The sequence below is a fragment of the Drosophila pseudoobscura genome, chromosome 4, assembly GCF_009870125.1.
Source record: "Drosophila pseudoobscura strain MV-25-SWS-2005 chromosome 4, UCI_Dpse_MV25, whole genome shotgun sequence".
NCBI classification, from domain to species: domain Eukaryota; kingdom Metazoa; phylum Arthropoda; class Insecta; order Diptera; family Drosophilidae; genus Drosophila; species Drosophila pseudoobscura.
The window spans coordinates 6,577,551-6,598,927 of NC_046681.1; the positions used below are offsets into that span (position 1 = coordinate 6,577,551).

The window sequence follows — 21,377 nt, forward strand, 5'->3', positions numbered from 1 at the left end:
AACTAATAAGCAGCATGGATTTAACATATATTCCCTTACGCAAAATTTAACAATTCAGAATTGTTCATTCCATTTCCTAATCCATTTCTACATATTGCAGTAAAATACCGATTGCATAAAATATACAACAATGTATACATATCGATATATGAATATAGCAACCCTAGTTCCTGTTGAAAAACCGAAAAAGTTGATTAATTAAAATAAACTATTAATCAAATAATGACGGAGCTGCTCATTGATCCGGACATTCGCGTGTGGGTTTTCTTGCCCATAGTGCTGATCACCTTTTTGGTTGGCATAGTGCGCCACTATGTGTCTATTCTGATATCAACCCAAAAGAAGGCCGAAATAACCCAGATCCAGGACAGGTGAGTCGCGAGCAAAGTGCAGCATAAGACAATTGATTATAAGTGATTTCGGTTCGTTCGCAGTCAAGCCATGATTCGCGCTCGCCTCCTGCGGGAAAATGGCAAATACTTGAGCGCCCAGTCATTCTCCATGAGGAAAAACTACTTTAACAGCGAGGAAACGGGCTACTTCAAGACCCAGAAGCGGGCGCCTGTGGCCCAGAACTCATCTGCCATGCTGACTGACATGGTAAAAGGGAACTTCATCAACGTATTGCCGATGGTCGTCATCGGAGGATGGATTAATTGGATGTTCTCTGGTTTCGTGACCACCAAGGTGCCGTTTCCGCTGACCTTGCGCTTCAAGCCCATGTTACAACGTGGAGTTGAGCTAGCTTCCCTGGACGCTGCCTGGGTCTCATCCGCCTCCTGGTATTTCCTCAACGTATTCGGCCTGCGCTCCATCTACACGTTAGTCCTGGGCGAGAACAACCACGCGGACCAGACTCAGGCACAGGCAGATGCAATGACTGGCGCCGCCATGACCATGCCGCAGGACCCTAAGGCAGCCTTCAAAGCGGAATGGGAGGCGCTGGAGATCACAGAGTACCACAATGCCCTGAAAAACATAGACGCCGACATGCTAAACATCGTTGCAGCCTCCGACCAAAGTGAATAAGAAGTTTTCGCAATTTAGTTGTCCTAGCAAATTTCCAATATAACAAAGAAGATTTTGTTTAATTGTAGAGTAGACTTTGGTAACAATAAACATGTTATCTATCTACTACTGGGAATTTTATGGTCGTGCCCTGCCCCCTGCCCTTGTGTTTAACTAAATTAACAATGAACGTATAAACATAGATATAATTCTAGTAGTAGGCCTCCTCAGTGGCCTCGGTCTGTGTAGGGGGCTCCTCGGCTGCGGGCTCCGGAGCAGCTGAGACCACGCCCACGGAGACGGTAGGCGACGGTGCCTTCTTCAACTCCGGAGCAGCCTCCGGCTCCGATTCCTGAACCGGCGCCTCTGGCTGAGGTGCCTTAACCGGTCCTTCACCACGCGCAGTATTCAGAGGCGATGGAGGACGAGCAGTAGGAGGCACCTTAAACTGCTTCTCCGGCTTCTTCAAATCCTTGGGCTTGCCCATCAAGCGGTAATCATTGGGAAGCTCTGCTTCCGTGTAGAGCTTGTCAGCAAAGTAGACGCGGCGAATTCGCACATTGGCATGTATCTGCAGCGATACGGTCTCCAGATAGTTCGAGCCGTAGGCGCGCCGTGTGAAATCAGCGAGATTGAATTGAATCTGGTTCCAGCCAGGCGACATGCCCATTGGCATGGCAGTGCAGAACGGCTTGACAGATGTCTTGCTCTGGAAATTCGATACGCGAAAGCGGCGCATGAAACGCTGATCATCTTGAATCTGCACGAGAATGCCAGAGTAAGTGGTGGACGTATAATATTTAATCAGGAAAACGAACCTTAACTTCGAAGCAAAAATATTTATGCATGTTCTTTATCAGAAGCACCAAAAACGGCAGCTTGATGCCGAGCTGTTCCTTGCACTCACTGGGGCAGTGGATGAATGCTGTCGACACATTGGAACCAATTATCTCCAGCACCAGAGACTTGATATCATCATCGTATATCCGCTTAATGTAACCATTTTTGGTCTAGCCGGAGACGCAGGTTGTTAGGGCTATACTGGGATAGTCAAGTAGGTCATACTCACATAAGAAGACCACTGCTGCAGAGGTGAGCTGCCTACGCTGTAGAGAATTGTTAGAAACCCTTTCTGATAAGCAGAACGATACATTGTCGGAGTTTCTTTTCGTGTTTAGTTTTATTCTATCAAATGGTTTTGGAGTTGTCTGCAAATATGATTTTTAACGCACAGCAATCTTGGGAATATTTTATTAAACTAATTGTAGAATGGATTGTAGGTGATCCAATGGGCACGCTCCTGCTCCTTCTCCGTTTTGTGGGAGGTAAAGAGGGATTTGTAGACATCGCTGGCCTTTGGGTCCTTGGCCACGCTGAAGTCGTTTTTCAATCGCTTGAGTTCGGGGTCCTGCATGGCGTTCGCAGTCCCCAGGCGCTTGGGATTGGCGACTACCTTGACTTTCGAGCTGGTTGAGGTTGATGGTTTCTCAGTCACAACAGTGGACGCACAAGACTCGTCGGTCTCTGTTTTAATCTCCACCTTCTTGGCTTCCTTTTTGTCTTTTTTCGAGGACTTTCTTTTGGCTGCTCGCATTTCCATTTTGACCTTCATCAGCTCCAAGTCCTCTTCATTACCGTTCAGAACGACTATGTCCTCGACACTGTAGGGGGTCTGGCACAAGGGGCAAGTGCTGGACGAGTTTCCTTTAATCTGTTTCAGGGCTCTCTCGGACACCACACATCCACAGCTCCAAAGTGCAACGAATCGAAATTTTCCTGACATCTCAAGCCCAATCAGCTTGCATATATATGGGGCATGACGAGTGTCTAGCAGTCCCTCGGTCTTGTCCTCTTCTGTGAAGGCGGGATTGGGGGTCAATTGTAGAGTTTTAATGTCCTTTAGGCTCTTCACATGCTCGGACATCTCGGGCATTTTCTCCTTTTCCAGCAGCCTCTCGATGAGGCTCTGCTTTGAGTACAATCTGCCCATTCCGCACATGGCTATGGGCTCCTGCAGGCGCTGCTGCGTCAGACTGCAGTGCAGCCAGCGAAACTCTCGCTCCGCGTCTTTGTCTTTCTGCAAAATACACAATTCAATTTTAGTTTTGAGATCCATGGCGCTGATAATATTCGATGATATTTACCTGTTCTGGCTTTTGTTTGACGCGGACCAGCTCATCGCGTTTGGGAATAGTTCCGCCATCGCATCCCATGATTGCTTTTTCAATGCTATGCTACCGTGCTTATTATGTTACCCTTAAGCAGCGTGGCACGATGTTGAAAATTGCCAATGATAGCTTCTTTGCCTGCAGTATTATTTTTTTAGAAAAAAATCTAATTGTTCGTTGTGTTTTCTCTTGTTTTTAGTGTGACCGCGGATTTGTCGACAAAATTTACCGTCCGACCCTCAGAAATATACCAAAATATACCGGCTCATTTTGAAAATATACCTTAAATATACTGACGAATTCAAGTTCTATTATCCATATTCCTCGTTTTTTATATTCCGTCGAATATTACTGGCTAGATAGATTTTTCATCCCTGCCCACATAATTGTATCCAATTAATGAACCTATTTTCTATTCGACTGATTTATTTGAAATACTTGCTTTTATCGGTTTTTGCCTTAAAAATGGTTTTAGTGTAAAAACGTAAGAGAGTAATCGTTCCTTTTGCTCAATTTTGATATTCCGTTGAATAATGCTGGCTTACTAAAACCCTTAGCCCTGCCTAGACAGTTTTATCCAGTTTTATGTTTGAAGACAATTTCTACGGTATTAACTAATTTTAGACATCCCTTTTAAATAAAAAAGTTCAACAGTTCTAGTGGCCAACCTCGTCGGCCAACATCTACCAGCAGGTGGCACGCAACTAGCGTGCTTAGGGCCGATAAATAAATTCAAAAATGCACTAAGGCGGCAACAGAATATTTTGTACTTCAATTTATTGCCAACAGCTATATTTTGTAGTGAAAACCTAGTTGGTGGCCAGCTTCTACATATCCGTGAAGGGGCAGTGCTTGGCATAAGGCACATCTATGCAAATGCAGCCACGGGCGCTGGAAGCATGTGTGTTTGATACATTTGAAATTAAAAAACCTTATTTGGCACTTACTCGTCCGGGGCATCGTTGCCTATATGGTACTCCCGCAGAAGCGAGACAAACTCGAACGGATTCATTTTACCGCTGACTGGCAATCGCTTGGGCCCGCTGATGTTCTGACACCCATTGGGGCAGGGCACGCCCACGAACTTCTTATGCTTGTACGTGGCCGAGGCCAGGTAACAAATGCTCAGGAAATGCGAACAGCGGTATCGTCCTGCCAAGGGAAGAAATTGGTACGAAATCGGCATTAGAGCAGATTGGAGTAACATATTGCGAGTTCTTACTAATGGGATTTCCCTTGCAGTACGGTTGGATACGCCCTCCGTTTACGCAGTAGTTGAGGTGCCCCGTGTTGTCCTCCTGGCCGAGGAATCCGGCGTTTGTATGGAGAACTTGTATGACACTAGCATCGTCGAGGGATAGGCGGAAGGTGTTGCTCTTCTTTCGTTCGATTAGAGGACGAGCCGGATCCAGGCCTATTATGCGATATTGCTTCTTGGTCAAGTGGTTGCTGATCATGCCACAGATGTGGGCCCCCAAGGAATGGCCCACGCAGGTGATTTTTTCTCTGACGGCGCCATAATGGGTGAGAAATGCATAGATCTGTGCTGTGCACTGCGCCGTGAGTCTGGTGTTTATGAGGGAATGCAGATAACAGGGATATCGCGTCAAGGGCCGCCAGTCCACGGTAATCACGTTGAAGTCGCGCGATAAATATGCTGTATAATGACAATGAGAAAAATCAACGTTCCATCTGGTAGCCCATGGCCACGGTCACGCCACTAACCATCCCTCAGGAACTGCAGATGCACGTCAATGGCTGTGCCGTTGAAGCCGTGGATTATGAAGACCGTTTCCCGATGCTTTCCGAATCCGCCCTGGTACAGACTCGTCGGGGATTTTACATTCAAAGCCACTCCGCGACGTGGCCCATTGCTGGAAGACAGACGGAAGCGATTTTGTTAAATTGTAATGCACCTAATTGAAGTTGAGCTTAATCACATACTATGGAACTACGTCCACTTATGTAACTCTGCAGATGTTCACACTTCAGTGACTATGGAATTGTAGCAGAAAAAGCTACTGCTTATTCCATCGAGTTTTGATGATCTTCTCAGACACTTTTATAAGCGCAAACCCCGATCGGTGAAAAATTAATGTGCTTTCAATTACGAGAAATGGGAAGGAAATCCCACCCTTAAGTGCAAATGAGTTTATCTTTATAAACAAACAATGTATTCCCGACAAAAAAAGAGTATTTTGTGAAAACTTCGTTGTGAGAGAGAACCAGATTAATGATAAGGTAAGTCCAGAAGACAAAAAATTTAAATATATGTATGTACATATAATTGTTTGATGATATTGTGGATCGGATAGAAGGGCCATGTTTTTGGTGTTAACATTCGGCACAATTGAGTGCAAAATCGATGTCCTTTTTGGATGCGACAAGCACGGCCTCAGGCCGGATCTGTTCACTGTAGTCCATTCCTTTGTTTTCTCCAGAAATCCTCCATGCCCTTAAAGAAAGCTTCGATCTTCAATTTCCAAGAATGAATGGCTTAGTCCCGTAACTCTTAAATGTTACTCAACCGTCAATCTTCGACTTGTTAAACGGTCCTCACGTGTAATCGTCTCGAGCATCTCATGTTACCGCAACAATGCCGCCACTGCACTCCGGATATGGTGATACCAAGAGCTCATCTTTGGACTGGAGCTGGTGATCGGGAGTTGTCTGGCAGGGGCAGAGTTGGGCCAGACGAGTTGAACGACTTCGACCGTTGTTTGTAAAACATTTTATTTGTCAATTATTAACTCCAATTGATGCCAATTGATGTCGACCAAGTTTAGCAGTCAGTGGGGCTGATTCAGGCCTTGTGCAGCTCGGAGCATCTCTCCTTAGTGGGTCAGCGTCCGGTTTGCGAAACAAGTTGCTCGCCCATTAATTGCACTCTTATTTTTTGGTATTCGCCAGCCATATCCTTCTTGTCGCACAACTCTGTATTTTGTATTTTGGGCGATGACACACTAACCGAGTGAGGAAATCGAGTTGCCTAACACCTGACTTAACTTTCTCCCGCACTGTGGTACATCTTCCATAAGAACTCTATAGGAACTCTCCCCGATCGCTCACATACTTAATCATCGATGGCGTGGCCCCACAATCCACTCTCCACTCTCCACTTACGGCGCAAACAGTCGATGCTCGATATGGGGACTGGGGCAGAAGTTCTTGTCGCGCAGGAAGCAGCGCAAGACGTTTAGGTCCAGGGCACCGCTGCTGAGGAGGTTCTTCCAGTCCATTTGGTTTATCAGCAATGCTTGGGCATCTGAAAATGTTCGGGCAGGTTTATGTACTGATGGTCTATACCCATTGATATGTTTTTGGTTTAATTTCCGCACTTCTATATGCGTAGGTAGTACCTTTGGCAATGAGTGTGAAAAGGCAAAACACGAAAAGATATTTCATTTTTAGCTGGGGCGGACTCTCTGATTAATTTGAATAAATTTCCTTTCTGATGGCAGTGTGGAATTTTTTAAATAAAACTGCATTCAGATGTGTTGTCCGGGATATAAATATTTCACTTTAGATATTTGCAATTTGGCTTTCACTTTGTTCATACAAGCTTATTGCATAGACCGATGAGATATAAATATATATAGTTATAGTATTGCTTTGTTTTGTATATGTATATGCTATACGTTTTTTAAATTTTAAATTATTTTTTATATTTACTACGATATTAACGTTATTAATAACTCGCTTTAATTTTGAAGTTTCTTTCTTTCACATATTTTTTTTTTGATTTATAAACCAATTCCACTCTACATTTTCCGCATAAAGTGTCCACTAATCGGTAATTTGCACTCTGATCACATATTTTTTCGTCGATTCGTTCGACTTCACCACAATCCTTTACATCGAACTCTTCAATTTTGGTTGTTTCGCGGCCACATCCGGACAACGTCTTGCACATTCGCGCGACGCGCTGCGAATGCGCAGCGTGAAAAACGCGACCGGGGAAATTGCAGTCCAAGGCAACGGCAGCGCAACGGGAGCTCAACGGCAAAAACTGGCCATAGAATGGGCTCTGCGCTGCCGGTTGTTGCCTTGACTTTGCCTCGACCGCCTCCAACTTGGCTGGAAACGTGAACGACTTTGGTCTTGCTGTGGCCGGGTGTCTGCCTGGCGACGTCTGAGAAATGAGTATCCATGGCGCACGCAACGCTGCATCGCGCTGCACTGACTTTGATTATGAGTTTTCATCTGGAAATTGATGTTTTGATTTCATTTTCCAACTCAATGCCGTCGCCTCCTTCATGGTGTCTGCGGATCGTAATTCGCCCTTGTTTCATTTACATAACCAGTCGCATGGCATGCGAATTCTCGCGATTCGATTTGACATTATTTCCATACTCGTAGTTGGGGTTTGTTTTCAAATGTCGGCTCATTTTTGTGTCAGTTGCAAAATGTTATCAATCCCAAATCTTTTTGCATACTTGCTTGCGACCTTAATGAATTGCTTTTGGCTTCTGAAGGCTAATGATGGGCTAAACCAAAGCACACATGCCTTACATGGGCACAGAAAAGTGAAAGATTGGAAAGTGTTTACGTTTAGAGCGGTCAATGTTGGCCAACAAGCGATTGTTTCAATACGATTCCGAAAGTAGTAAATGCTTCTTATCCGATCGAAAATCCACTGATATGTACGCGAAAAAATGCTTGTGGCATATTAAGATAATTTTTGCATTTCAAAATATTTAAATTTTATACACACAGCGTATAATACATTTATCTAGAATAATCTTCTCTAAGTCTATCTGTGTACATATCTATGTACATATCCAAGCTAACAAAGCTCGTAGAATTCTAAAATTCCTCGCAGATAATTAATTCCATTCGGATTTATCGAATATTTGAATAAAAAGGATTACCATCTTTCCTTTATTTCTGAGATCTCTTGGCGAATTAAACATAATTCTTCGTTCTCTGCGACCATCTGGAGGAATAACTCTTATAATGAGCAAATTTTGCAATACCCTTCGTTTCATACCGAACTGAATATTTAAAAGGTTTTGTTTCTCAAAATTACAGAATTTCAGTAGTAGATCATAGAATGTAAGTGCCCATCCATGTAGGTTATATTTGGAAGCACACTTTCAAGACATTTGCAACACACCTGGTGAACAGTTGGAATCCTATGTACCGCCTGGGACACGTTTCCCACAGCCATAAATGACAGTTGAATGGATTCAAATCGAAGTTTCCATTACGCAAGAAGAACTGCAACGCCTCTATATGGTAGTTGGCTAAAAAAAGAAACCGCGGAGAAACACGCGTTGAGTATACGATAAGTATTTATGCACACAAATCACACAGTCCTTATCGGCGTCGCGATCATCCTCATCCTCACTTACATGCCTCTGAGAGTGGAATCAGGGAAAGTAAAGACACCAGCACTGCGATGAGCCCGGCCATTACTTTAGTCTCATGAAGTTCGCATTTAAATCACGTAGGAATGAGCGACACATCGGGTTAAATGGGAGGCTCGCTTCTAATTGAGTGCGCCACTCGGTTGTGGTTGTGGGGTACTGTGCCAGTAGTTATCAGGCCGTAGACTAAGAGCTTTTTAAAAGCTGCGTCCGCGCAAGAAGCGAATGAAAAAATGAAAAACTACCGAAAATGGCACTCACGAACGACCCGGCACCGGGTCTGCGGCTGGGTGACATTGCTTTGAGGGGAGTCGGTTGTTGTTGGTTTTCATACAAGTATTTCGGTTTCATGTGCAGTGGTGTTGCGTGTAGCCGAAACCCCGATTTCCATATCATTGCACAGGCTTCGCTACACTCAGAGAAGCGCCAGATAATCCACTTCAAATCGAACGGATAGAACGGGCTTTTCTTATCCAATAGTAATTCAACAATCTTTGGGCTTGTATCAAGAGTTCCCTTTTAAGATAGGACTTTTATTATTTAATCGCGTTAGTAGATCATAATTTGAGTCAAAGGTTTCCATTTCAAATCCATGCAGTTTCAACCAAGTTCGTTTGATTTTCAAAGAAAACTCTACCTTTCTACAGTGAATTTCTCTTGGTGTTTTATTATCGACGACAGATTTGAATGGGTTTCACAATTCTCTATATCGTTGTACGCAATTATTGATTGCAACACTTGGCCACCTGCAGGCTCCAGCATCATCCATGCACAGCCGAGAAGAATGAGAAGACCTGCAGGCGGAGCTTTTAAACAAGACACCGACAACGGATAAATAAATTAAAAAATTAATGCTTTGCTGAAAAGTGTGCCATTGATCTTGATTAATATGTGTAAATAATTATATATTTGAGGGAATTTTTTAAAATATCAATACAAAGCTCATACTATTTCTTTTTATTCTTTATTTTGGGGCCATGGTCTTACCTGGCCGGCTCTTATTTCCGACTTTTCCCAGAGGTGTTTATCTGAGGTGAAACAGATGGCATCTTCAGCCGATTCTCCTTCACGTTTTGCAATAGTTTGAGAGACAACCCAGCCCCGAGTTCACGAACTGGCAAAGAAAAATAAAAGGTACTCGTAAAAAGCATTGTCAGCCAATGCAGATGCAGTAGCAATTAATTCTGGCCACGGCCAAGGCAGAGAAAAGCCAAGAGACAAGTTACAATTAGGGAGTGCCCAGTCCGAAAAAAAGGGAATGACATAAAATGCTTTTCCGCGACTGCCGACAGACGGAGTTTTCCAAGCACTTGTAAACGAAAGCAAACAATGTTGGGCCTGGCTAATGCAGCTGATTGAAAGTAATGAGCTCGTTGGCCTATAACACCACAAAACGAGGCTAAAGTCAAATAGAGGCAGCAAAACATTTAGAGTTTTGATATACTCGAAGCATTGTAATGGAAGGGAAAATGAAAATGCAATGCAAATGAAAATGAAAACGAAAACTGTGAAGTGCAGTGAGAAGACAACCCAGAGGACCGCAATTGTTTTAGTTTTTTCATGTTTGGCATTCTATACTCTTTGTTGAAGATGGGTATATGGAAAAATGTGCAAAGAATGAACTACCGTAACCTCTATTAAAATTTGAGGTAGCACTGGAGCACTGACTTCAATGGTCTATAATCATAGAAAGCGTATCAAAGATTCGTCATTAGCCACTATTGCCCCTTCTTTTTCCTGGGGTTTTCTTTTGTCTGTCATGGTTGCAGACTTTAGCCAATCTGCTGTATCGTTTCCACCTTACCTGCGGTTATTGTTTTGGATGGTTCATTCATCTGGCCATGGTTAATGCAGAATAGGTGGGGATTGCATAACAGTTTCCTGACTTGCAGTGATACTGAACTAGTTTTTATATCGCTCGATGTTGTCCACCTGCCATTGTTTTCAGTGCAAGTTTTAGTCCCAGGTAGTTACTGGGATGACTTGCATTGCCACCTTCAAAATTTCGCTAATTAGTTAAAGAAATTGCTCAAATTGATTTGAAAATTTGCTGCAATTTTCAATATCATTTGCAACAGAAATTAACCAGCCTAGAAAACCGAAAACATGTCTGTAGCTTTGCTTTACCAATTACTCAATTTAAAAATATAAATTAATAATCCATAACCAACGCTAGTTAAATTTTCTCATGTGAATTTTAATTTTCTTTAGAGCACAAATTTCGTGAGAAATTTGGTGTGATATGAGGCGTAACGTAGGCTGAAATATCGTCGAATATAGTGCGAATAGTTTTCGAATTACGATACTCAAAGAGTAGAGGGACATAGTATTAATTTTGTGGGGAACTCACTTTCGGCAGCTAGCTCCTTTCTCCCTTTTCGGCGAGTGAGTGCGGGGAGTGTGCAGCGAGGTATGTAAAATAAAAGTATATGTTTTTAGCCTTTAACACTTATAAATTTTAAGTTATAATACTTACTACTGCAGTTAGTGTGTGTGTGCCGGATTCATTTTAATCCTGAAACTTGGTGTTGCGGATAAATGCTGCGAATTTGGAAATTTCATATATGTTGCGAAGACAATGTTACGAAGAATGTTGCTGATGAATGTTGCGAACTTTGGAATTGCAGATTCCATTTATTGCCGCCGCGCCACGAGTAGTTCGTGGCGCTGGCGTAATAATTGTAAATTTAATTTTCTAAAATATTTAAGAGAATAAGTATTTAATTTGGTTTCCTTGGGTTCCGCATTTCCTTCTTTTGCGTTTTCTTAAACTCCTCCCACCACCCCTCAGCATTGCCATTTCCTAGTCCACTCATCCATTTCAATGCATAGTTAAATCCAATTACAATTTAATTTTATTGACCAACAATCGTAAGAGCCTACCCACAAAAAATACAATCAAGAATAGAATTCCACGGAATCGTTTTCGTTACTTATGCAAGTCCCAATCAATTTTCAATTTTCCGCCTACACTCGACGGATTCATTGAGGAAATAATCAGGAAGAGCTTAGGCTACTTACAGCTTTTCTTCGTAGTTTAGAACTGGCGCAAACTTGCGATGCTTTTCCACGGGTCTAATCAAAATGAGCCATAAATTCCAGCTCGAGGGACAGAGAGAGAGAATGAGGGAGTGGAAAACTGCTTGCGCTTTTGTTTTTCCTTTGGCTTTTCCTTTGGCCCAACTTTACTAATTAATTGTGCACTTGAGAATTTTAAGCAAACTCTAAAACTTGCCAGGATACGACAGGAAAAAAGCCAGTGGGCAGGGAAGAGGAGGAAGAGATTGCGAATGTGAGGTGTTTGGCACTGGCAAAGTTGACGAGTAAATAAACTAACAATTTTTCCTACTTAATTAACAAAATTGTTTTAATGCTCTTCCACACCCTTTGCCACGCTCCACAGGAATGCCAAGTGAGGCGTTTAGCGATGACGGCGGCGACGGTGGCTGTCAACATTGACAGAATAACAGACTGGCTAAATGACTGAGCAAACAAGACTGAAGTATGAACGGGCCAGAGGCAGTGCCAACTCAATAATTAAACTTGCAGCAGGCATGTAATGGAGCCCGAAGAGAGCTGGGATGAAGAGGATGTGGAAAGGATGCTGAAAAAATGCAGAAAGACATGGTTATATTTGCGATTCATCATCAAATACCCGCATTTATGGGATTTATGTTATTTACGTGGGGAAATGCGGCTCGGACGACCTGGTTCGTGGCTTATTTCGATTGTTATACTTTGTATGCCGCCAAAGACCCAATTCCGTTTTATGGGGAATGAAGTTGGCATTATCATATAAAGGAGTTTTTGCCCCGGGCAATATCGAATGCATTGGATGGACAATTTCTCTGCTTACATTGGCCACTTGGCAGAACAATAAATCGCGACTTTCGGTGCAGGGCAGCGGCACCGACAGCTTGCACAGCGCAGCAGCTTATGAATTGCATTACAAAGTCGCATAAATTGTCGTATTCGCACTGCGCCAAAGAATGCGCAACAAATCGCCTGGCGCCCAAATGCATCTATCATCAGCAAAAAGTCGCATTCATTGCGAAAATTCAATCTGATGTCGGGAAGCGCGAGAATTATGAGCTCAGGCTCGGATCGCACTAGGAGCTCCGAGTGGGGGTGTAGCTCCACTTCGCCGGAGAGCCGGAGGAGATGGCGTGAAGCTTTCCGGCTGAATTATGCGGACGTTTTGACAAGCTCTTTTTCCGCTCAGCTTTCCATTGACTTTTAATGGCTCCGCCTCGCATTATTGAGATTTACAGCTTGTGGATTTATTGGCCATCCAGATATGGTTTATGCAAAGGCACCGCAAAGGCAGCAGCAGAGGACAGAGGACAGAGGGAGGACAGTGAAGGTAAAAAGCGACTTTCCATATCGAAATATATGGTTTGGTGAAAAGGCAGGAAAGTTTGATGGATATTTTATAATGCAAGAGTAGATAGGTATTTCCCAGATACACTCTAGATAGTATTCATTGCAAAACACACATTTATCGTGTATAAAGAAACATTTACCCACTGGCACGGCCCTTACATAGAACTGGATCTGTAATAATCTGAAGATTTAGCTGTGTTCCTGCAATTTATCAAGCATAATCCGCTTTTCAACGACTCTTTAAAAGTTTTCATCCCAATTTGACCGTGGACCAACCCTCACGATCCCATTTCCACCTAAATCAGCTCAAATTTACTGCCTCCAGTCTATCAGCGACGGATTTATACATGTTAATTAACACTCTTGTTGTTGCCGTACCCGTACCCCCAAAAAAATACATTAGATCCCAAAGCCATTCATAATACGCACGAGCATTTGGAAGAGCATATGGGCGGGTCCCTCGTTCCGGCCCACCTATGTCAACAAAAGGCGGACAAAAAGGACAATTAAACCCTTTGGAAAAAGCCAAGCAGCAGACAAAAGGAGGCAAATACAAGCAAACACGGAGCAATAAAAAGCCGACGGAGATGGGATGGCCACGGCAGGAGCTTTGAAGGTCAAGAAGGGAGGTTGAGGATGAGGTTGAGCAAACAACGATTTATTGGATACTCCGGCTGGATTTTCACAGCATTTTATCGTCTTCAGACGGACTGATGCAATAAACAATTGCCACACAGAAGGCAGTGGCAGAAGCAGAGGCTCCTGGAAAACATATTTAGAATTTTCTTAAGTAAATTATTGCAAAAATCGACAGTCAGTCAGAGAGGCAGACAGGCGCACACAGGCAGACCAGGAAGGCAGCGGAAGCTCAAATGGGCGCAAAAATGTCATTAAACGGCAGCCACGACAAGGAGCCCGGGACCGCCTGCAATGCTCGCCGGAGTGCGGGAAAGTTGTTGTTTCCGTTTCCGCCGGAGCATAGGTCCTTTTGAAATGCCAGCGACAACGACATCGTCCCCTGCCCCGGATCCAGCCGTCCACAGCTTCTGTGTGCCTTCTGTCTTTGGGGCTTGAAGCTCATTTGCGAGGTTGCCACTGCAAATATTTGCTTAGCCCTTTTGCACTCGGTCCAAACGATTACCGGAGTGGGCTGGCGGAAGCCTGCTGTTTGTCTGTTTTCGTTAGATATTTGGTCTTCTTGATATGGCGATACTTAACCCTTTAATGACTGACAGGCAGCTGGCATTTCTTATGTTATTGCCGAGCACTTTCCAGTATAAGCTTCTGCGATACGAAATGTAGAGATATGAAATGTCTGCTATTGCCCTAATATCGTGCTTCATTCCTTTTTATTGATGCCACCCTCGAAAACAATGTTTTTTTGCGAGTTTTTATTCTGTTGGTTGTTTTATAATAACAAAGTCTTCTAGTAGGGGTCTCACTAGGATGGTATTAATATATGCGTATGGATCGTACCGTTCTTAGACCATTGCTTTCAACTACTACACAAATCTTTTAGGTCTGTCGAACTGCCAAACACGTAATGACAAAAGACTTCTGTCAACTCTATGTGCTCTATACTCTGTATAATATATAAACAAACGTCTAAAGTTTCGTATGGCTTTTGGAAGTTAGTCCTCATTCAAATTTATTATTTTCAGGTAACTTTTGCTGGCAACTCAGATTGTCAACTTATCATAGAAACGACTGCCATAAAAATATGAAAATGAAATTATTCGTTGCTGTCCTGATGCTCGTGCAGCTCCTATGGGCAACTGTCGAGGTGGAGGACAAGCCTGGTGGCCTCTCGAATGTGACCCAGATCACCGAGGCGAACATCAACAGCACAATGTTCTCGAACGAAGTGGTGTTCCTCAACTTCTACGCGGATTGGTGCCACTTCAGCAGGCGCTTGGTGCCCATATTCGAGCACGCTGCCACACAGCTGAAGCTGGAGTTTCCAGAGCCTGGCAAAGTGCAGCTCGGACGGGTGGATTGTGTTAAGGAGCCGGCGCTGGCTGATCTCTATGATATAAAGAAGTTCCCGACGCTGCGTCTGTTCTACAGGGGCCAGCCGGTACGCCGGGAGTATCGGGGATTGAGGACCACCGAGGCCCTTGTGAAATTTGTAAAGTCTCAGCTTCGCTCAAAGATTTTCGAGTTCAAAGATCCGGATGATCTAGTCAGGATAGATCCTAAAAGACGGGCCGTCATCGCCTACATTTCGGACACTGACAGTCTGGACTATGGGATCTACCAAATGATGGCGGATCGCTTTAAAAACGACTGTGACTTCTATTTGCGCATCGGGGACTATATGGAGCACGAAAAATTCCCCAAAAAACTTCCCGCTCTGGTGTTCCGTCCGGACATCGCCCGGACTCACGGACAGGACGAACTCTATGGAGGCAGTCTCTCAGACCCCTGGCAAGTAGAGCCCTGGATATTGGACAAGTGCGTGCCTCTAGTGCGGGAGGTGAACTTCGCGAACGTGGAGGAGTTGATCGAGGAGAGGCTGCCGCTTCTGCTGCTCTTCCATTTGCCCGAGGACGTGCCGTCCATTAAGGACTTCAAGTCAATTGTGGAAATGCAGCTTGCCGATCAACGGAGACAGTTCAACTTTGTCACTGTCGATGGCTGGAAGTTCGAGCACTCCGTGAAGCACATGGGCCTGTCTGCCAAGGACCTGCCCATTATAGCCATCGACTCCCTCAAATTTATGTATCCATTCCCCAAATTTTCGGACATGTACATACCGGGCAAACTCAAGCAGTTCATGCAGGATTACAGCAGTAACCAAACCGCTGTGAACGTTAAGGTAATTGAACAGAAGACCAAAGATGCCAAGGATGCTCCTTCATTGCCTGTGTCCACCTTCAAGGAGCTGGGTCCCTCAAAGCATCGTTACTCGTTGCTCCACGACGAGCTCTAAGCTGTGAGCAATAGCCTCTCTTCTGCATTTGATGTTTCAATAAAGTTCTCCTAGATCCCTGAAACTTCATTTACCCCTACGATGCATGCAATTTCGAACCTTGTCAATCGTTAGTTGAATCGTTCTTTAGCTCCCCTCTTTATTCTCGTGTGAATCTCTCGGAATACTCCTGTTGGGCATTACCGTGCAGTGCACACCCTTTTCAGATGGACAAGTCGAAAGCATCACTTGCAGCACAGTGTAGTTCAGCCGGAAGCCGCAGAGTGGAACTTGGAGCAGCACGGAAAAATAGTTTACTTTGGCAACACGGCAAAGAACAAATTGCCTGCAACTAAACATAATGGTTAAACAGACACCTGCTCAAGGCGCCACTCCACTCGGTAAAATCACTTGAGCGGCTCCCAGGCGGGGCTCCCATTCTTTCTCTGTCGGGGAAGAGCCAAGCCCAGCCCCGCCCTGCCCAGCCCAGCCCAGCCCAGCCCAGCCCAGTCGATGCTCCGAGCAGCCCGAGCTCCCGACCCCTCTCGACATAATTTGCTGTGGTTTTGCATTTACTTTGCATCTCAAGCACGCTTGAGGCCACGGCTGATGCTCCTACTGCTTCTACTCGTGCACCCGGGAACTCCGGCAGCTCCAGATCCAGAGAGATCCAGTCGGCATTAGCCGGCTTGCTCCTTGACTGCGACGGAGGAGGCTCCTACCACTGCTGGTTCTGTGCCTTGTGCAGCTCCTTGCACTTCCGTTTCCGTTCCGTTCCGGCTGCCCCTTGCCACCTACCGCTCCGGGTCGAGCGTTTCAGTTTGTTGGCTTTCTTCGTGCTCGCTGCATTTTCATCCTGTTTGCAATCACTTCAGCTCCGTGGTTGCCCTTGTGGCGGAGCCTGGGCTTCAACTGGAGCAGGATGTGTCTTCTCGTGCTGTTGTTGGGGCTTGTTCTGCGTTGTCTTTCCTGTTTTGGGTTTTTAAGTTGTTTGCCATTTGCACAAACATATGCGCATATCTAATTTGCAATTGTTTTTCCTTCGCTACGGATTTGAATGTCTTAAATTACACTGCACGAAAATGGTGCGATTAAATAGTTTCCTGGTATTTCAGTGTGCATTATTGTGCTCGTCAATTTGTCTGCAGTGTATTGCAGTGTCTCAGAGCAAAGGACTCTTCCTATTGCCGTTTCCAGAAGAGGAGAAGTTCACAATCCACAGTGGCTTCCTCTAACAGTCTCTTCTGTGAAGCTATAGCCCCTTCTTTAATGCAGATAATGTGCCGGCGATCGGTAAGTGGTTGGGAGATGGGTCACAGACTGATATACTTCTTTGCAGACTGATAGGAGGATAGAACGTTGGTCTTCCGGTTGCCAGTTGGTCATGTATCTGGGCTGAGCAGTTTCCCCCTTAAGAAGTAAATTTACTGAGAACAACGATGATGTCTCCAAGTGTGTCCCCTTCCCCAACCAAGTGCAACATGTTGATTAGTGATTTCATAAAATTAGTACAATTTTGTGCAGTGTTCGCCCGTACATGTACTTGCAGGCTCCGTCTCAGACTTGGGACTCGTCTCCCTTGGCTTTCGTAGCTCGAACACACGCGCATCAACCATTTGAACAACAAGTTCGAGCTCATTTACACGAAAAGAAGTAGAACAAGACCGAGGCAGGGGTAGAGGAAGAAGCGGAGGCAGAGGCAGAGGAGTTTCGGGAATACATCCTCCGGAGAGAAACAAGAGCGGGACGGGACAGAGGGAGGGCTGACTTTTGTGAAACTATTTTTACTTGGTTTTTAATTTAATTAGCACTCAATTTGCACGGGTCCTGATGTGTGTGCTCACTTTACTCCATTAGCAGCCGTTTCCGAGGAGGTTGGGGTAAATATGATTTCCAACTTTTCGCTTTTCTTTTGAGTCGGCAGCAAAAGTTGTGCGCTGCCTCCTCCTTTTAATTAAACGCATTAAAATGATTTGCATTCGCCCGTGCAGAAGGTGGCAGCCTTTGGAGCCTTTGGAGCCTTTGTGTCCCAGCTCCTGGCAAACGCTGGCTCTTATTTAATTAAGCTCAATTTATTAATTGTTGGCCTCCGCCCAAAATGACTTTGCCATCCTTTGGGGCCTGCTGGCCAGAAGGTGGAGCCTGCATTTGGCACTTGGATTAGAATCGGACTGCATGATTGATTGTCGGAGCTCCGAGGCACGCTAGTCCGTGGGGAGGCGCCCTGCCGGCCCTGGACACGTGTGACGTGGGGCCTGTTGACACAGGTGTTGGTGGCCTTTCATTCTGATTGTAATTGTAATTTTTCCAAATGAGTTCTGTACTCCCAGGAAGCTTTGTCAGGCGCAGAGGGAGATTTGTATCTGTTAGCCTGACTTTGATCTGTGCCCTCGTTGTGCTCGCATGACAATTGTTTGCCTTCCGCTGAAGCTCTTCCATTCCTTTCCTGCTTAAGCAAACTTTTCTGCATTCTCTATTCAACGAGAGTTTTCTGACTTTGAAGTTGGCTGGGAAAAACATTTCCTTTTAATGAGCTTGTTTCCCCAGCAACTCCTTCGCGGCGCAGGGAATATTCCCCTTCACGCTGGGGCTTTTGCCAACTTTTGAGTCTTTCGATAAATGCATAAATACATTTCTAAAAAGTAAGTAAGCTATGATATCTCCTCTCGCCTGGGTCGGGGCCTACTCCAGCATATGACCGAAATGTCGACATATCTGTGGTATCTTTTATCTTTTATCTGTGCTTGACAAACATCGTGTATGAGGCTAATTTAGTATGGGGTTTCGTTTGATATAAAGATTGTCTTAATCGTGGACAGTATCTTGTAGGGAGATCCAAAGATCAGAGACATTTTGTTTCTTATCGGCTATACTGTATTATTAATTGATGAGACTCTTCGTGTAAAAGATTCTATTCACAGTTCAATCTCCACGAACTGGTTCTTCTTCAGGCACAAATAACTTTCCGACTCAATCTTCTTCGCCTGACACACAAAAGGGAACTGGTGGAAGTCGCATTGGGTATTGTGGTATCCGAATCCATTGTTGTTCGCATAGGCCACACACTCGTGGGCGGTGGCATTGTTCGGCTGATTTGGAGCCCATTGGGCATAGGCCAAGGGCCCGCCATCGTGGCTCAGGACAAAGTGCCCGTTGGTTCCCAGCGATGTGATGCCCGTCCATATGGAGTCCGTCCAGCCGTTGGAGAAGGGCAAGCCCAGGACCTTCAAGCTGGCTGTCACCACCTTCATGTCCTTTTCATCATCGAAGACGACCAGAGTGGAGTTCAGCGTGAAGCACCGGCGATGGGCATTGAACCAGTTCTCCTGAAAGATCGTATCGTATCAGCTCCATGCCCGTATGGTAGGCTTCAGTAGGAGTTTACCTTCTCTAGGGATACGTAGTAGCATTTCTCCTCTATAAGTGTGAATCCAGGTGGACAGCCGATCTTGACCTGCGACAATGCGGCAGTGAAGAGTCCGAAGAGCCAAAGGAAGATCTTCAAAAGATGAGCCATGGTAAGCAAGTGGTTGCGTTCCCAGGTCTTCGCTGCTTTTTATATACACTCAGACCGTATCTAATCTGCAATGATGGCCAATTCCGGAATGCCATAATTCTGAACCCCACTAATCTCCATGAGTAATGCTTGGCGACCTTATCGGGGGGAACTTCTTGATCGAAAAATTGTGTTACTCTACCCGTAGCAAGGCCCGTTCATTGACTTCCATAAACCAACAAGAGTTGGCATAATTTCCGCCACAGACCGCACTTGAGTTTTCCCAACCCTTTGGAGCGCTCTCGACTGGCCCCGGAAGTACATTTATTTCGCAGTCGAATCAATAAAAAGCCAATTAAAATACAGTAAAAACCCGCAGCAGCAACAAACAGACGAGCCACATCAAAGTTTAAGTAGAATAATGAACGGAAGGGACCTGTGTACCTCCTTACGAGTATGGTGATCCGTGGGCCGAGCCGTCCTGAATGAAAGCCATGGCTCTCTTAATTGGTTGTAATGCAGCCAGAAACAATATTACCAACCCAGTCATGGAGGGAACTTCACGAAGTCTGCGAGTACAAAAGTGGGGTAAATGAAATCATCCTGGGCACGCGCCTAAAAGTAGGCAATGCGTACGAGGAATACTCGTGCATTGATTTTCAGTCTGGGAGCTGTTGTTTCCAGATACGAATAAATGAGATTTGAGAGTGCTCTACAAGCTTTTCCTCGAATCAAAGTTTGCGCTTCAGCAAAGTTGAAGCCCGGGGTGCCTGGTGCCATAACTGGAGTCCATAACTCGACTGCATGTCGATGTCATTCCTTGTGCTCTATTGCTCTTCGCGGCTTTTGCCGGGTGCTCCTTCACCCTGTCACTGGGCAACAAAAAAGCTCCCAACAGGGCCTGCGTTTGAATGATAACAACAAGCCCCGTGGGTAGCAGGATCCAAAAGAGAATGGGAGCGTATATGGAGCTGTGGCAATTAATCTTTACAATGGCGTACATGCGAAATGGAGTTCATAAATTCCAAGTCACGCTACACACGAGAGTTGAGTGCCGGGACCTGGCTCTTGATACTCCGCTCCATTCGAGTGGTTCGGTGTGTAGTTCCATTTCAAATGGGTTCCAGCGGGGACAAGTGCGGTCTACATGAGGACGGACAAACAAAGGCAATTAAAGCCGTCATTTAAATACATACTTTCGTCTTAGAATATTCCCTAATTTCTTTAAGGCTATTGAATGGTTTCATCTTCCTCCATTATGGATGAAGCACGAGGAAAAAGAGAATAGAATAGAAAAAGAGACTTGCAGAATAGCAGCCACCATAATGCCTTGATAAATTACCGTAGACAGAGTACACTGTGCGTATGAGTAATAATGCGTCGATAGATTTATGGTAGATGACAGCGAGCACCTCCATCCGGGATGTTTGCGTTTACGTCTGTATAAGAAACGCATATAAATATCACATTTGTGCGCCATATATTACGGCACGGCGCTGGGGGCTCGGCATTATCCGGCAATCCCTTCTGCTGGCGAAATTAGGTCATTTGTCTTGTTTTGTGCCGGCCCAGAACATGCTCGAAGTCGGGCTTAAAAATGTAAACGACTGGAGGACATTACGAGTTGGGGAAAGAACTTGAAAATACTTACAATGTTGTGTGGTTTTGGGGTATGAGTATGAGCATCAGGCCCATTCTGATGCCCCTACTAATCCCCTTTTGCATAAATCAACAGGCGCTTTAAGGCCCCGAAAGGGTCGCCACCCATGTGAACTCTGGGCTGCTCGAATTTATTGGGGTCAGTTGGGGCCGCCCGTCCAGGCTCGGGGCCAACCAATTGGTGTTTATGTGTTTTATAAAAATTTCATCCGATGGCCGGGCTCTCAAATCAGAGATGATAATTGGCTCGGGGCACATCGGCAGCTGAGTCCTGGCCATCGGCCTGGGCATGCGGGGAATTTAAATCGATTGATTATCCCGCAGAATAGGTGATGATTGCCCTAAAAACAGCGAATAGAATTTCACAGCCAAGGATGTAGAAA

At 44.9% G+C, this 21,377-nt stretch overlaps 6 protein-coding genes across 6 annotated transcripts; 2 read left to right on the top strand and 4 right to left on the bottom strand.

Moving 5' to 3' along the window:
• The first annotated feature begins 134 nt into the window (after positions 1 to 134).
• On the top strand, positions 135 to 1,131 carry EMC3 (ER membrane protein complex subunit 3). The gene is made up of 2 exons (XM_001356023.4): positions 135 to 371; positions 435 to 1,131. The coding sequence occupies exons 1-2, from the start codon at positions 223 to 225 to the stop codon at positions 1,027 to 1,029; spliced, it is 744 nt and encodes a 247-aa protein (XP_001356059.2). The 5' UTR covers positions 135 to 222; the 3' UTR covers positions 1,030 to 1,131.
• On the bottom strand, positions 1,068 to 2,182 carry LOC4816490 (cilia- and flagella-associated protein 20). The gene is made up of 3 exons (XM_001356022.4): positions 2,078 to 2,182; positions 1,827 to 2,018; positions 1,068 to 1,768 (listed from the first exon to the last, which is right to left on the bottom strand). The coding sequence occupies exons 1-3, from the start codon at positions 2,159 to 2,161 to the stop codon at positions 1,220 to 1,222; spliced, it is 825 nt and encodes a 274-aa protein (XP_001356058.1). The 5' UTR covers positions 2,162 to 2,182; the 3' UTR covers positions 1,068 to 1,219.
• Positions 2,171 to 3,419, bottom strand: LOC4816694 (replication termination factor 2). The gene is made up of 2 exons (XM_001356021.4): positions 3,153 to 3,419; positions 2,171 to 3,085 (listed from the first exon to the last, which is right to left on the bottom strand). Exons 1-2 carry the CDS (start codon positions 3,219 to 3,221, stop codon positions 2,267 to 2,269), a joined length of 888 nt encoding a protein of 295 aa, XP_001356057.1. The 5' UTR covers positions 3,222 to 3,419; the 3' UTR covers positions 2,171 to 2,266.
• Positions 3,420 to 3,936: 517 nt separating this feature from the next.
• LOC4816664 (lipase member H-A) lies at positions 3,937 to 7,390 on the bottom strand. The gene is made up of 6 exons (XM_001356020.4): positions 6,536 to 7,390; positions 6,300 to 6,441; positions 4,902 to 5,050; positions 4,399 to 4,833; positions 4,124 to 4,328; positions 3,937 to 4,067 (listed from the first exon to the last, which is right to left on the bottom strand). The coding sequence occupies exons 1-6, from the start codon at positions 6,579 to 6,581 to the stop codon at positions 4,004 to 4,006; spliced, it is 1,041 nt and encodes a 346-aa protein (XP_001356056.3). The 5' UTR covers positions 6,582 to 7,390; the 3' UTR covers positions 3,937 to 4,003.
• A 7,151-nt stretch (positions 7,391 to 14,541) lies between these two features.
• LOC6902581 (endoplasmic reticulum resident protein 44-like) lies at positions 14,542 to 15,939 on the top strand. The gene has a single exon (XM_002133073.3). The coding sequence runs from the start codon at positions 14,649 to 14,651 to the stop codon at positions 15,858 to 15,860; it is 1,212 nt and encodes a 403-aa protein (XP_002133109.2). The 5' UTR covers positions 14,542 to 14,648; the 3' UTR covers positions 15,861 to 15,939.
• Positions 15,940 to 18,553: 2,614 nt separating this feature from the next.
• LOC6902580 (perlucin-like protein) lies at positions 18,554 to 19,395 on the bottom strand. The gene is made up of 2 exons (XM_002133072.3): positions 19,225 to 19,395; positions 18,554 to 19,165 (listed from the first exon to the last, which is right to left on the bottom strand). The coding sequence occupies exons 1-2, from the start codon at positions 19,354 to 19,356 to the stop codon at positions 18,755 to 18,757; spliced, it is 543 nt and encodes a 180-aa protein (XP_002133108.2). The 5' UTR covers positions 19,357 to 19,395; the 3' UTR covers positions 18,554 to 18,754.
• Positions 19,396 to 21,377: the final 1,982 nt, after the last annotated feature.

Bases quoted from the DNA above. Each gene is read 5' to 3' on its own strand.
- LOC6902580 (XM_002133072.3), bottom strand. From the start codon at position 19,356: ATGGCTCATCTTTTGAAGATCTTCCTTTGGCTCTTCGGACTCTTCACT. The intron at 19,166-19,224 runs GTAAACTCCTAC...ACGATCTTTCAG, and splicing joins ACTACGTATCCCTAGAGAAG to GAGAACTGGTTCAATGCCCA.
- LOC4816664 (XM_001356020.4), bottom strand. From the start codon at position 6,581: ATGAAATATCTTTTCGTGTTTTGCCTTTTCACACTCATTGCCAAAG. The intron at 6,442-6,535 runs GTACTACCTACG...GAACATTTTCAG, and splicing joins TTTCACACTCATTGCCAAAG to ATGCCCAAGCATTGCTGATA. The intron at 4,068-4,123 runs GTAAGTGCCAAA...ACATGCTTCCAG, and splicing joins GGCAACGATGCCCCGGACGA to CGCCCGTGGCTGCATTTGCA.
- LOC6902581 (XM_002133073.3), top strand. From the start codon at position 14,649: ATGAAAATGAAATTATTCGTTGCTGTCCTGATGCTCGTGCAGCTCCTA.
- EMC3 (XM_001356023.4), top strand. From the start codon at position 223: ATGACGGAGCTGCTCATTGATCCGGACATTCGCGTGTGGGTTTTCTTG. The intron at 372-434 runs GTGAGTCGCGAG...GTTCGTTCGCAG, and splicing joins ATAACCCAGATCCAGGACAG to TCAAGCCATGATTCGCGCTC.
- LOC4816694 (XM_001356021.4), bottom strand. From the start codon at position 3,221: ATGGGATGCGATGGCGGAACTATTCCCAAACGCGATGAGCTGGTCCGC. The intron at 3,086-3,152 runs GTAAATATCATC...TGTATTTTGCAG, and splicing joins TCAAACAAAAGCCAGAACAG to AAAGACAAAGACGCGGAGCG.
- LOC4816490 (XM_001356022.4), bottom strand. From the start codon at position 2,161: ATGTATCGTTCTGCTTATCAGAAAGGGTTTCTAACAATTCTCTACAGC. The intron at 2,019-2,077 runs GTGAGTATGACC...GTCTCCGGCTAG, and splicing joins TGCAGCAGTGGTCTTCTTAT to ACCAAAAATGGTTACATTAA. The intron at 1,769-1,826 runs GTTCGTTTTCCT...ATTCTCGTGCAG, and splicing joins ATTTTTGCTTCGAAGTTAAG to ATTCAAGATGATCAGCGTTT.